Source organism: Galeopterus variegatus, unplaced genomic scaffold (genome assembly GCF_000696425.1).
Source record: "Galeopterus variegatus unplaced genomic scaffold, G_variegatus-3.0.2 Scaffold390, whole genome shotgun sequence".
In the NCBI taxonomy this organism is placed as follows: domain Eukaryota; kingdom Metazoa; phylum Chordata; class Mammalia; order Dermoptera; family Cynocephalidae; genus Galeopterus; species Galeopterus variegatus.
The window spans coordinates 468,906-483,370 of NW_007726501.1; the positions used below are offsets into that span (position 1 = coordinate 468,906).

The 14,465-nt window shown below is 51.8% G+C and overlaps 2 protein-coding genes across 2 annotated transcripts in view; both read right to left on the reverse strand.

Moving 5' to 3' along the window:
• Window positions 1-4,469: 4,469 nt before the first annotated feature.
• Window positions 4,470-6,876, reverse strand: HOXA2 (homeobox A2). The gene is made up of 2 exons (XM_008568240.1): window positions 6,231-6,876; window positions 4,470-5,589 (listed from the first exon to the last, which is right to left on the reverse strand). Exons 1-2 carry the CDS (start codon window positions 6,598-6,600, stop codon window positions 4,844-4,846), a joined length of 1,116 nt encoding a protein of 371 aa, XP_008566462.1. The 5' UTR covers window positions 6,601-6,876; the 3' UTR covers window positions 4,470-4,843.
• Window positions 6,877-11,078: 4,202 nt separating this feature from the next.
• HOXA3 (homeobox A3) overlaps window positions 11,079-14,465 on the reverse strand; it is a 4,018-nt gene continuing 631 nt past the window's right edge. The window contains exons 2-3 of the mRNA XM_008568241.1: window positions 14,275-14,465; window positions 11,079-12,789 (exon numbers count right to left, since the gene is read on the reverse strand). The exon at window positions 14,275-14,465 is cut by the window's right edge and continues 33 nt beyond it. Coding sequence (XP_008566463.1) covers window positions 11,984-12,789; window positions 14,275-14,465 — 997 coding nt within the window. The 3' untranslated portion in view covers window positions 11,079-11,983. The remainder of the gene's footprint in view (window positions 12,790-14,274) is intronic.

Below are 14,465 nucleotides of genomic sequence, written 5' to 3' on the forward strand. Positions count from 1 at the left end.
GGGGGGGGAGGGCACAGGGCGCAAGGGGAGGGGCACGTGACTTTGTCAGCCAATGGCTGAGCCTCCTGCGAAAGTTTGCCGGCTTCGGCGGTGATGGATCACTGTTTCAGTGGCATTTAAATCCCCGGCGCTCCTCCGTCTAGGTGACGCGCAGTCGCCCCCCCAGGCAGCCCAGGCGGCTGCAGCAGCTGCGGCGGCTGCAACGGCAGACTCGGAGCGCTGGGCGAAGGGAAGCAAAGGCTGCTTTCTGCGCGCGCCCGACTCCGCTCGCCCCCCACCCTCCGGGAGGTGGGGGCTGGGAGGCATCCCCCACCTCCGTCCCCCTCCCCACCTTGCACAGAAAGATGAACTGGTAAGAGGTGAGAATGGAAGAGGGCATCCGGCTCTCTCGGGGCGGGAATCAGCGGGCCAGTGCTCGCTGGGTGGACTCAAGTACGCTGGGCGACCCCGAAGCGCGCCGAGCAGGAAGGGTGGGAAACCGGCAGACACCGCGCCCCAGGTTCCTAGGGCGCGTCCACGGCACAGTCCCTGCCGTGAGGCCATGGGGCTGTGAGGAGCGCTGAGAACGGTGGCAGAGAAAGAGGCTGGGCCACCGGCTCTCCAAACTCGGAATGGAGAGGAACGTGCGCAGCGGGCTGGCTGGGAGGAACCCGGGTGGGCGTGGAGAGAACAAGGGCAAGAAAAGAGACTTCCTTCCTCCTTGGAGGGTCTCCATAGCCCTCTTCCTACAGCCCAGGCTCGCCATTAGCATGGCAATGAGGACCTTCTGTAATTCGACCCCCAGGGGTGGGTGAGCTCTTAAAGCAGAGCTAGCCGGAAAAGGCTGGGGGTGGCCGGGTCCTTCTCCGCCCTCCCTTTATCTCCATAGCCCTCTTCCTACAGCCCAGGCTCGCCATTAGCATGGCAATGAGGACCTTCTGTAATTCGACCCCCAGGGGTGGGTGAGGTCTTAAAGCAGAGCTAGCCGGAAAAGGCTGGGGGTGGCCGGGTCCTTCTCCGCCCTCCCTTTCTCCTCGCTCTCCGCCCCTTTCTCCTTCCCCACTCAGCTTTCTCTGGGAGTCCTCCGGGATCCCGAGCAACCCTGCCGCTGGATTTTGTAGGGTGGGAGGCGGGGGAGAGAGATGACGCTAGCCGACGTGGCCAGCGTGGGGGCCGGGCCGCGAGCTGCAGGCCATCTGCCGGCTCCCCAAGACCCAGGAGCCTGTGCGCTCCGGCACGGGCCTGGAAGGGCTGATCCGCGGCCCCAACAAAGTATGCTAAACTCCCCCCGCCACTTTTCTCTTTTTCTGGAGGGGGATGTTTGGAGTAGGCGAGCCTTCTCTTTCCCCCTCCCTCTCCATTCTACTGCACGCCTGGAGTGGGGGTGGGGGCTGGCAGGTGGGAGGGGAGGTGGACAGATGGCTGATGGTGGACAGGACACTTTCCTCTTCCCAACACGTCCTCCTCTTTTCAACTGACTGTGTAGTTGCTTGTGTGAACCTTCAAATCTTTCCCTGGAGAGACACGTGCAAATCTGAGCGTCATCCCAGGCCAGGGGGTCCTGTTCTCCATCACCCTCATCCTTCCCTGATGCTGATGGGGTCATTAATTGCTGTTTACTATTAGTTTTCGTGTCAGCCCTGGGCTTGTAGAGAGAAAAGGCCAAATGGAGACTGAGAATTGATGCTTTCTTAGATAGAAGAAATCCAGAGATCATCCAAGAAGATTTACAACGGACGCTGTATAGATTTTACTTTGGCCATGTTTACAACATCGTAATAAGACAGATGAAATTTACAGTGAGAGTTGTATGTGGGTTGGGGTTCCTACTCCCCTTCAGTCTTCCAACCACTCTTAGAAGAAGGAAGTTTTGCTAGAGGAAGGCACTTTTCAAATGTGTTAGTCACCCTTTCCGGCTTCTATGTTCTGTTCTCCACGTATAGAAGTTCCCCCCAAACCTGTCCCCTCCAGAGGCAAACCCGTGCAGACCTTTGACTCTGGACTCTCTAAGTCGCAGTGAAACATTTCCCCCAAACATTTCCTTTTGGAAGGGTATTTCTCTGTGACCTTTCACCCACTCCCCAAGCATGGTTAAGAGGGAGCACGGGCAGGAAAGGTCGTCCCTACCCCAATTTCAGCTCTTGGGAATCTTCGTTCTGGACAAGGGAAAAGGCAAGGCGGCCCTCCTGGAGGCGGCTTCCTCGGGAATGCCAGGCCTCCAGCAATGGGGAGAGAAGGCGCTCCAGTAGGGGAGAGGGCAGGGTGTGAGGGGGTCGGTGCCGGCAGTGCGGACCATCTGCTGTCCGAGCCGAAGCCAGTCGATATATTCTCCCCTCCTTGCCTCATTCCTGTACCTTTGTTGGCCTCCTCCGCCCGGGTTTGCGCGACCCCCTCGGCCGCAGGGCGCCAGCCACAAAGCCTCCCGGACGGCCGCAGGTGTCTCCCCCTTCTGCTAGTTCTCGTCCTCCGCGCTCTTCTCTCTCCACCGCTCGTCCTTTCCCCTGGCTTCTTTTCGGGAGCAGCCTGGCTCGGTGTTTTTCCTGGGATCACAAGCTTGCACTCGCACAAAGGTCCAAAGACGCACAGGCCAGCGATCGTCCTGCCTCCGCGCGCTGCTCCTGGCTCGCTGCAGGCCGGGCGCTCTCAGCCTAGCCGGCTCCGCCTCGGCTGGCCGCCCAGAGCGCTGCTCTCCCCAGCGGTTCACAAAGGCAGCCTCCTCTGGCCTCGAGCCCATAGGCTTCCATAGCTCGGTTCCTTCCCCACCCCCCAAGAAAGCCTGGGAGCCTTTCCGCAGCGTAGCAGACCCCTGGTCCTCTGCGCAAGTAGGCCCGCGCCCTAAGACTCGAGCTAAAGTCTTTAAAAAGTCCAGGAGGGTGGGTGAAGGGTGAGCTTGGTCACTACTCAAATGATCGCCGGCAAGCGGCTGGCTCGACTGGAAGCGCCTCTTTAAGGGTTCTTCTACTGGAAAGGGAAGGAGCGAGTAGGAGACGAAACGCCGCCGAGGCCCCGAGCTGTTCATGGCATCCGCGGCTCAGCCAAGCTGTTGTTTTAAAAGAGCAATAAAAATGAATTATGACTTTTGCCTTCTAACTTAATGCTTTCGGACGGGGATCCCCAGCAAATACGTAAGAGGGTTTTTATTTGTGCATGTGTTCCTGCAATTGATCTCTTTGATGACATTCTCATTCATAGAAAGCGTTTGATTTATGAGCGTAGGACGAATCGCATCCAGTAGCTGCTCAGCCCTGGCTTCGTCCGGGACGCCCTGCTCGGCGCTGAGCCTGGGGCCGGAAACCGGCTGCAGTCCCCACACGTCTCCGCCGCTGCCGGGATTTAGGGGGTGAAGGAGTGAGGGGAGGTAGGAAGCAAACCCACGAAGAAAGATTGCTATTTCATAACTTCCAAGTCTTTGCTGTTAAGAGCCGGTTCTTAAATCAACCCGCCACACACATGTTGCTTACATGCTGTGTTTTCTCACGGTAAGTAGTCATCAGAGCAGAGCTCAGAAAGGGAAAAATAAACATGAGGGAGACATAAGAAGAGGGAAAAAACAGAACAACCCAGTAACACACCCTAGATCACATTTTATTGGGATTTCATTTAAAGTGCATTTTCTCTTTCTCTAGAAATGGTATTAATTTATAACCCCGGGTGCAGAAACACTCCTTTTTAAATCTCAACTTGCTAACCGGACTTCAAAACTTTAATGATCCATTATTAGCAATGTAAACAGATTTAAGAATGAAATATTGATTTTTCTGACCCTGAAAAAAAAAAAAGAAGAAGAAGAAGAAGAAGAAGCCTACAATGACTGAATCAGAGGATTGGAAATAACCCTTTCTGAAGTGCATTTTCCAGCTAATAACCATCGTTTTGTTTTACTTTTGTTTTTCTCTGTCTTTTAGGTCTGTTTTGCCTGAACCCATCAACAGCTGGGAGAGTAATCAACCACACTGCAAATGTGCAGGGATTTGTGGGTGAGGGGTTGGAATATAGATGTTTGAAACAAACGTGTTATATAAATAAATGAATCGTTGATAACTTAGTTGTTGACCTGGAGACTGGTAGCTTGTTAAAGAAACTCCGTGTTACTCATTCCTGGAGTTGGGGGTTTCTGTAGGCACTTTATTTCTTCATTTTTAAAAGGTTGGGCTTGGCCCACCTCTTAGGCTGCCCAATCCTGTTTCTATTACCAGTTTAAATCTATGGCTTGAACCTCTACACTGAAAACCAAATCCATAGCCTTTAAAAATAAAAAAGTTTAAAAAAAAAAAAAAACGCAAAAAACACTTGTCTGAAGCCCTAGACATTTTCTGGCTTTCTTTTGCTGTCAGTCTGTTGAAGACTTTGAACATGTCACCTTAATAAATATATTAAAATTGAAAAAGATAAATTGTGACCAGAATTTTATTTACCAAGTTAGACTAAAGGAAGAAAAAGAAACCGTTATGAGACTTGAGAAAGAGGGGGAGAAAAAATAAGAAATCTACTTATAGCAAAGGAGAATTTATTCTACCAAAAATACGCATGACAATGCATCCTAATGTAATACAAAAATAAAAAGAAAGTGAAGATACAATTATATGATCACTTTCTTGCAGGCCTCATATATTGTTCTCAGGAAATCACACAGAGGATTGTTGGCTTAGGTTTAAAACAACTAATACTCCAAAGTAATCTGTAAGAGATGGCTCTGAAACTGGGTCAGGGGAATCACTAAATAGAAAATCCTCGACATTTAAAGGAGGGAGGGGGTCGGTCAAGAAGAAAATAGAATAAAAATCAACTCCCAGAATAAAAGAAGGCAAAACCACCTGGTCAAAGGGGTTTTTGTTTTGTGATGCTTTGTTTTGCTTTAATGTTTTTAGTAATTCAGATGCTGCAAGTCGATTGTGGTTAGTGTGTCTGTAAAAAAGTCAAAGCTGTCAGCTGAAATATCTACAGGGCTGTCGAGGGAACCTGGCAAACTGGGCGAGACTGCATCTGAAAGATGCAGGCAGGAATCTGTGGAGAAGACGTTGAAGTCCTGCAAAGAAGGGACGTCGAGGGCCTCGGGACTGTCATTGTTTAGGCCAGCTCCACAGTTCTGGCCCATTGTTGACAGGCAGTTAGGAACAGTGGGTGACTGGTGCTGAAAATGTTTCAGATTTTTCTCATTGCTGGTTAAAGGCGAAACTGGGAAACTTTGGGAGTCGCCATTGTGTCCATTTGGAGCCTGCTGCTGAGAGAGGGCATTTTGCTGAAAAGTGTAACCTTCCCTCTCCAGAAGGGCCCCGGAGACGCCGAGGGCTTGCTCAAACAGCGACTTCGCCTCCTCCTCCTCCTCCTCCTCCGCTTTCTCGGAGTCCTCGAGGCTTTTACACTTCCCATCGCCGTTTTGGTTCTCCTTGCACTGGGTCTGCCTCTTGTGCTTCATCCTCCGGTTCTGAAACCACACTTTCACTTGTCTCTCAGTCAAATCCAGCAGCGCCGCAATCTCCACCCTTCGGGGTCTGCAAAGGTACTTGTTGAAGTGAAATTCCTTCTCCAGCTCTAAAAGCTGCGTGTTGGTGTAAGCAGTTCTCAGGCGCCGCGATCCCCCGCCGCTGCCATCGGCGATTTCCAGGGATTCTGCGGAAAGGGAAACCAACAAGAGACACGGGCACAGTTGGAGGTGGAGGGGTCCGAGCGGGGTTATTCCACTGGAGAATAAATACAGCAGAAAAGATCAACCGCAACAAAATGGCCGCCCTGGATGCACCAGGGCCATTGTGCTGCCTTTCCTGGGAGCCCAGCCCCGGGAGTCCCCCTCTCCTCCACCGCCATCAAATTCCTGCCTGCAGCTGCCCCCAGCCTCTTCATCTGGGAGCAAACTTTATATTAGCCACAACACAATTTATAATTAATGCATCAGCTGCTTAGCTGAGCAAGAGCGATCTATCACTCTTCATTACTGTCAAAAAGCCAAACTCTAGGACAACTAGACAAGAGGAGGTCAGTTCCAACTCAAATAAATCATCCCACATTACACAAGTTAGAGAAAGTTTCCCCCCCTCTGACTAAAAATATATGTGTCTCAATGTGGAGCGCAGGATCCTCTCTACTCTCCACCAAACCCACTCCTGAGCCCACAGGGGCAGGGGAAAGGCAGCCAAGCATCTCCCTCTCCCCCTTCTCTGCAGCCCACACTCCCCTCCCCCCACGACCGCTCTCGGGGCAGCCCAGAGGGGGAAGAGGGTCCCGGGGACCTGGGGCCAAGTCTTTGGACTGACCTTTGTGGCTGAGGCAGGCAGGGCCGGCGGCGGCGGCGGCCGGCAGCGCGCTTTTCTTGGCCGCCTTCTTCTCCTTCATCCAGGGGTACTCGGGCGGCTGAAGGGTGCCGGCGGGCACCGGGCTGCCACGGCTGCCCGCGGGGCTCGGCTTGGGGCGGCCGCCAGCGCCGTGGCGAGGGTGACTGCCCGGGTTCAGGCTGGGAATGGTCTGCTCAAAAGGAGGAGGAATCAGTGTCGAGTGTGAAAGCGTCGAGGTCTTGATTGATGAACTTTGAAATGTATCAGCGACAGGGGGAAAAGATGTCAGGCACTCAGCGAGCGACGGCTGGCTATTGATAAAACCAATCTCTCGCTCAAATTCGTAATTCATGGCCTTCTCCTTGGAGCCCCCTCGGAGAAAAAGTTCCCTCTTTTGGAGGGGCTTTGGGGGGGCAAGGCCCAGGAACAAGGCGAGAGCGGAGGGGAAAAAAATCTATCATAGAAGATCGCTGCCGGGGTGTTTTTTTTCTAATTCACTGATTACAGCCGTATGGGGACCGCGCTACTATTAAACTATTGAATTCATGGAGACAAGGTTGAAATTGGACCGAATTGGCTGTCACATGATTGCTTCTGCCCAATGACAATTTGGGCTTTAATCAAAAGAAGCCACTGTCTGTTTGATTGATCCAAAAAAGTCGGGAAGGAACGCCTCATTGGGGGCCAGCGAGGCTTTATTTACACTTTTTTCAGGGCAAAAATACATATATGTGGATGTGGGTGGGGATGCCCGGGAGTGCGTGGGGGCGAGTGTGCCTGCCCGCCTCCTGGTAAACGAGGATCTGGTGTGTGCGCCTGGGAGTGTGTGTGAGTGTGTGTGAGTGTGAGCCCTGCTGCCAGCCCCTCCGGCGGCTGCCCTCTGCCTCCCCCGCACACTCCGCGCATTGTTTGGGACTGTCGCGAAGACGCCTCGCACCTCACAAATCATTTAAGCACCTCAGTCTGACGCCTGGAGTCATTAACAAAGTAATCCATTAATCTTCAAAGTTTTGACACCGGAGGGTCCCGCATCCCAGCCACATAAGTTCTGTTAAGGCAAGAGGAAGGAGCAGAGGGAGGAAAGAGATGAGAGAGGGATGGAAAGAGAGATGGAGAGAGAGAGAGAGAGAGAGAGAAGAAAGAGGGAAAAAAGATCTGGGAGGGTTCTTTTCCCTTTTTATTTCCCCCTTTCTCCTCCACTTTTTCTAAGACAGTTCCTGGATGGACCTCAGAACCAATCTCTCTGTGTGTGTCTCTGTTTTCCTTCCTCTCTGTCTTTCACTCTTTTCCTCTTTTTCCTCTATCCCCTTTCCCCCTCCCTCTCGCTCTTCTGTCCGCCTCTCCTTCCCCCCCGCAGTCCCTCACCCCCTCCAATGTCCAGCCTGGAGTCCGCGCCCCCGGCCCATTGTTTGCTGGCTTTTCCACGGCGGCTTTGCATCTGGCTCCGGCGGGAAGCGGAAAACGGGAGGCGGCTCTCGAAGCTTCCCGACCTTCCTGCGCCATCAACTTCTCCGGAGAGGCTCGAGAAAGATAGATGCATGTGCCAATCGAGACAACCCCAGGTCCATGTGTCCAAATCCCTGTAGCCAGGGAGGCGGCCAGCCAAAGAAATGCCTCCCCGAGCAGGAGCTTGCGGCTTCTGGCATTCTGGGTTTCATACCCTTAGGGCTCGGGTGTGGTGAGTATTTCCGATTTCCAGGAAGTCTGTTGGAAGTTACCAGCAGGGAGGGAGAAGATACGTGTTCCTCTCTCTCTCTCCTCTCTCTCTCTCTCTTCCTACCCTTCTTCTCCTGTCCTTGTCGCTCTGGTTTGGGGCTGGTTGGTTCAGATGCAGCGAGTGTTCCCTGGAAGCCCGAATTGCCTCCCACACCTTCCTCCTCCTTGGGCACCAGAGATGTTGGCACCAGGGTTCTGTTGCGAGAAACAGCACGAGGGGGAGAGAGTGCCACCCAAGGAGGAATTATAAAGGTTTTCATTCTCTCTTTTTCCCAATTTGGAGACTTGGGACTGAGTGAATCTTGGACGGTGCTGAAGGGTTCAAAAGATAACACCTAGAAGTACCAAACAATAACTTTTTAAAAACCCACCAAGCCAGAAAGAGAAGAGGAGGCTGAGAAAGAGATCAGAAGGTAACTCACCCCCCCAACCCTGAGGATGGCGATTCGCTTTTGCTTCCTTTGAAATGGACCAAGTGATCAGACTCCCCCAGGCCAGCAGGGATCAGTGGCAGGAAAATAAATCATTCTGATGGCCAGGGAGCGAGAGGTTGGTGGGGAGAAAAATCTGCGTAGAAAACAAGGCCGATGAAGGACCAAGGGCAAGACTCCATCTCTGAGACCCGCATCAAAGAGGGTTTGGGTTAGAAATTAAATACAAAGTGGCCTCCATCGTTGATTAGCCCAGAGCATTGCCTTACAGATAGAGATGCTATTTTGGAAAATGTGAGGTTTTTCAGTTTTCTTGCTTTTATTCCAAACAAAGCTCTGAAGGAAGTCTGGGCGCGATCAATCTTGCTCACCAAAAGCCTTGACAGCTTCTGGCCCTTAAGAACACATTTCAGCTTCGAGCTCTTTCCAAGATCAAATGTGGCTGAGCAAAGAGGAGAGCAGGAAACGCAAGTAAACAAGGAAAACTAGTCTTTCTAAAGATACTTTCTGGCAGTGGAACGGGTTATAGCACTGCTTTTAGAAAAGGTGCTTTGCGGACTCTGGGATGGTGGCTTTTGGCGCTTGCTTTTACCAGAAAATTTGGAGGGATTGAGGGGAGGGGAGTTGCAGAGAGGCAGCAGCGCTGCCCCCATTTCACTGAGGCTCTGTCAGGGGCTGCGTGGGTGAGGGCTTTCTGCCTGCCTCAGCTGCCTTAATTCAAATACCATCTGGAAGAAAACTCTTTTCTTTGACCACTCAACACTGAAATCTTCTTCAAATCTATTACTTTAACTCAGGAGATATTTTAATAAGGACTTCTTTTGAATACCTGTGAAGCTGGGGGTGAGATGGATATTTTTGCTTTGAAAGCCAAATGAATGTCTTAACTGGCAAGAAATGGGAAATCATATTAGAATCTCATTTAAAAATCTCTGCCCTAGGGAAGGAGGAAGCCTCCAAACCACTCCTCCCACAGCCAAACAGGAGTGTATTTTAGAAACGGGTTCAAAGATTTTCATCCTGGGGTGGAAGTCTCTCTCTCTCTCTCTCTCTCTCTCTCTCTCTCTCTCTCTCTCTCTCTCTCGCCAGAGACACTGTTCCTTATTTTCTGAGGTAATTTAATGCACGTCTCTAAAATGACTACTTAAAAGAAGACTCCTGCATCTTCTCAGCGTGAACAACCAAAAGGCAGAACACCAGTCCTCACAAAGACTGGTTTTCCAGCCTCTGCATTTCTGAGGTGCACGCTATATTTTGGTAGGGAGGTTGGGGTGAAGGGAGCAAATTTATTACTCCCACAGCCCAAACTCTTTAAAAAGAAGAAGTATATATCAGGAGTCTCAGGACAGATGTGGCGAAAGCACCTGGATGTAAGAGAAACATCCAGCTAGCCGCCCGGCTTTGCATCCTCTCTGCCTTTTTCTTTTTCTCAAGACTTGAGGATATTACCTAAAAGCAACTCTTTGGGACCCAGCAGGTACCCAGAAGTGGCTCCAGTGCCTGATTCTAAAGATCATCTGAGGAAGCTTCTCAGAGGGAAGAGGCTATGATGATGGATATTTTGGATTGCAAACAAAATGGCGACATTTTTCACTTCTGCCTCTGAAAGATATAATCCAGGGAGAACGAGGTTTATTTCTCACATCAGATGCTCCTCATCCCCAGACGCAGGCGGTTCCTCGCTTCCAACTCTGAAAGGGGTGATGATGGGGATGCAGGTCTGAGGTTTGCATTTTCTGAATTTATTTCCTTCTCTGTCCAATTCTTCAATTTGAAGATGAAGGTATTTCCTTTTACTGTGCCTGCCTTTGCCTCTGCCAGCCAGTCAATAGACAGCCTTCTCTTAAATCCAGGAATGGAAATGTAATATTTAGTTCCTGTAGCATCAAATAAAAGAAGAACTCATAAAACTGCATTTTTATTAGAAAGATACCCATCTCTTTTCTCTCTCCCTCTCCCCCTGGGTCCGTAAAAAGAAAGCTGGGAGGGAAAGAGGAGAGGAAATAAATACAGAGAATGCCAAATACTAAATTCTGGAGGAAGCTGATGCTGGGATTCAGGCAGTCCAGGAAGGGCTCAGGGAGACGCTCCAAAGCTCAGCTTTTCTTTTGCTGGAGACCTGGGTGAACCTCAGCCCTTTCGAACTGCTTTGCTCCCTGTGGCGATTTTAGGAGTGATTCTATTCTGGCGCGGTAATGGACCACGAAGACCAGGAGAACGATTGCTCCCGGAAAGAGGTCGGCATCCTCCCCGCGGCTGATGATTCCCCGGGTTAAGGCAGTGGCTGGTCGGCTTTGACTGGGGCCGAACGTGGAGGAGAGGACCGCCCTGCGTTATACCCGGAGAGGCCGCTGGGCACCTGTGCGCCCCCCGCCGCGCCTCAGGCCGGGCTGCCTTTGTTTCTCCGGCACACAGCACTCCGCAGCCCCTGTGCCCTCGGCCTGCCTCTGCGGCAGCTGGGAATCAGGCAGCCCAGCGGGCCAGCCGCAAGGCGTTGCCTGAGCTGCCTCTGCCAGCAACCCCGGCCGCCGTCCCGAGAATTTGCCCGGCTTCCAGGCGAGCCGCCTGGCCAGGCCCCACGCCGGAGCCGCAGAGCTGCTGCGGCCTGCTACGCCAGCTCGCTTTTGCTTGGATTCTAGCAGACCCCCATCTTCGGCCAAAGAACCCTTTCTCAACACGGATATTATTCAGAATAAAAACTTTATTATTATTTTTTGTTTGTTTCTCAGAATGTGAGCAGCAAGGAATGTAGAACTCTCAAAACAAATCTAGCATTTTTCGCGTTTACAGATTGTGTTTCTTCAGTTTGCCAGATGTTACAAACCAAAAATCACTGTTTTCAAAAGCTGGATCCTCTGGTTTTATTGCATCATTACCATTTTTATAAAGGAATTATATTTCCCTTTCAAATAAAAAGATTTTTTCTATGTACGCCAATACACTATTGAACAAAAGGCTCAAGAAACCTTCTGAACAATCAGGGTACAGAATTTCTTTAATATAAATACAGACGGATGGGGATAAATAATATTTAAAACTTAGATTATTCAATGCTTGCAAAAAAAATATAAATAAATCTGACTGTTCACCAGCATACACACACGGAAAGACGTACACTTAGTCATCCTTGTACAGGGAGCCCCTGTTTCAAAGCGCCTTTGATTTTTTTTTTCTCGCTCTTTACAAGAAGTGCAATTAAAAAAAAACAACTAAAAATTTTTAAAAAAGTAATCGCTTCCCCTCGGGAGCCATAATGTACGAACAAATTCACATTGAAAACTACTAGAAAATTTGTTCATATACCCTGTTTCTGATCAAAGAGTGGAAAAGGTAAAGAGTGCAGGGCCAGAGGCCCAGCGAGGAGCGGGAAGAGATAAATATCGCTACTGATACTGACAGCCATTCCAGCAACCAAGATTGCTACGTCACATAAACTATAAAAACGCGTTACCAAAGAAAACAAAACGGGGAAAGGGAGTGGGGGATGAAGGGCGGAGGAGAGAGCAAAGGGAGGGGCTGGAAGAACCTAAAAAAAAAAAAAGGAACCAAAGGGGGGTACTCTCCTGGCACGCAGCCCCGAGCCCACCATCACAGGTGGGTAAGCTTGGGCGCTTCCTGAATTCTTCCCTGAGAAGGATGGTGGGCGGTAAGGTCCGTGTAGGTGGGGTGCGGCTCCCCTGGCCCGGGCCCGTGGTGGTGGCCGCTGCCCAGCGACCCTGCGCCCCCGTAGTCCATGGCGGCCGAGCCAGCGTGGGGGAGGTGAGTTAGGCCAAAGAGGGCCGGCCCAGAGTTGCTCATGGGCTCCACATAGCTGCCCCCCACGAAGACGGGGCTTCCCTGTAAGTGTGGGGTCCCATAGCTGCCGTTGCCCTGTAGGCCATGAGCGTGCGGGTCATAGTCGGGGGTGCCGCCTGTGCCCGCCCCCGCCGCCGGGTAGCGCTTCTGTGGGGGCGGCGGGGGCGCGCAGCTGGGCAGGGGCGCGGGGTAGGAGGCGGGGGGCAGCCCGTAGGCGCCCTGGGGGGGCTTGGGGAAGGGTGGGGGCGACTGGGGCTCATACGGGACGCTGTTGACCAGCGAATGCATAGAGTTCAGATAGCCGCCGGCGCCGGGGAGAACAGGGCTGCGACTTGGGGACTGGCCCTCTGAGGATGTTAGCATGCCCTTGCCCTTCTGATCCTTCTTGTATTTCATGCGGCGATTCTGGAACCAGATCTTGATCTGGCGCTCGGTGAGGTTCAGCAGGTTGGCCATCTCCACCCGGCGCGGCCGGCACAGGTAGCGGTTGAAGTGGAATTCCTTCTCCAGCTCCACCAGCTGCGCGCTCGTGTAGGCCGTGCGCGCGCGTTTGGACGAAGCCTGCCCAGGAGGACTCTTGTCGCCAGCGCAGCTCTCTCCTGCGAGTACAGAGGAAAGAGAGAGGAAGAGCGGCGTCAGGGGCTGTCCACGGCCCCGCCCAGCCTCTGACCCAGCCCAGCCCCTCCTTCCTCCAGGCCCCAAAGATCCCTCCATCTGTCAGAGCCCAGAGAAGAGTGGAAACTAGGTGCTGTCCTCTCTCCTGGCAGGGGAAATAGTTCAGGTAGCTAGTCCCTCATACAGCCAACGAACAAATTACAGGCTTCTCCAAAGCAGAAAGAACAAAGAACTCGCAGTTTGTCTTCCTGGTTTGTATTTCCCTTTTGGAGCTGTTAACTTTCTGACTCATTTACTGGTACTTTGGGCTTATCAGACAACAAGCTGCCTGTGGGCAAGTCTCACCATCTTCATTCCCTTCACGGTAAATGAAATGTGGGACACCTAATGTACACACTCAAACCTTCTTTCTCTCCCTCATTGTCTGACTGATTAGACAGTAGCGTCAACTGGCTACTTATTTATCTCCCAGAGGAATTAGACAGAGTGGAAACCCCAAACTGAAAGGCTTTCTCTGCCCGAATGAAGATTCCATTGAAGGTATTCATTTCTGGTGGGGAGGCCCAGGCCCCTCATGCTGGGTCCTATTCATTAGGATTCCCCATGTCATCCCGCAGCCTTCCCAGCTTCCCCCCCCCCACACTAATCTTGTGCCCTCCTGTCCTCCCTGGCCCCCCAAATCGTGGCTCTGGAGGTCCCAGATGCTCATCTTGAGAGCAGAGCACTGGCAACTGGAGAAGGCAGGGGCAAAGGTAACCAAGATGCTAGGAAGCCCAAGGCTGGGGGCCTTTCCTCCAGTGGAATCCAGTTCCAGGAGGCCCATGTGGTTCCCATTAGGATGACAAGTCCACATCACCTCCTCCGGAGATCTCTGGCTGCCTTAATTGTACTAAAACTGAGCAGGGCCTTCCCAGAGGTAAGGCAGCCACTCCATCTGCTGAAACAAAAACTGGCTCTGATTATAGGCTAAGCATTGATTCTGACTTGGAGGGAGACTAGGCCTGCCTTTATTCTGTCACATTTCAGTTTGGGGAGGATGTAACTGTTTCATTAGAATAAGGGAGCTGTGCAAAAAAAAAAAAAAAAAGAAAAGAAAAGAAAAGAAAGAAAAAAAGAAGAAGAAAGAAAGGAAGACAGTGGAACTCAGGTTGGTTCCGCCTAGAGGTCCTAATACAAGAGTGAAAGGAGAAGAGATTCCAACTTCACTATGCCCCACTTGCCCTTGGAGAGGTCCAGAGAGACTCCCATGAGGTCTACATATGGAGTTTTCCAACCCACAGAGGCCTATCATCTCCCTAAGGTGCAAAGGTTCTGGAAACCTTTCTTTTTTTTCGGGGGTAGGGGAGGTTGGAGGAGTATGGGAGCAGTAAACTCTGGAAATCTTCTAGTGCTCCCTGACTGTGGCTGGAAGTAGCTCGGGGGCCCGAGAGCCAGGCCTGAGGACCCTCCTCCAGAAGGCACCCCTTTACCTGAGCTGGAGCCGCTGGTTTTCTGCTTTGTGTTTTGCCGCGACTCTTTCATCCAGGGGAAGATTTGTTTAGCCACGGTGGGCGAGTTGAGCAGGGGGCTCTTGGCCGTGCTGGCGGGGGCAGGGTTGCTGCTGGCATTCTGAGTCGGGGAGACGGAAGAGGGGGGCGGGGGCGCGGCAGGGGTGGGCGCG

Coding starts and splice junctions, on each gene's coding strand:
- HOXA2 (XM_008568240.1), bottom strand. CDS start 6,600: ATGAATTACGAATTTGAGCGAGAGATTGGTTTTATCAATAGCCAGCCG. Junction 5,590..6,230: donor TGCCTGCCTCAGCCACAAAG/GTCAGTCCAAAG, acceptor CCCTTTCCGCAG/AATCCCTGGAAATCGCCGAT.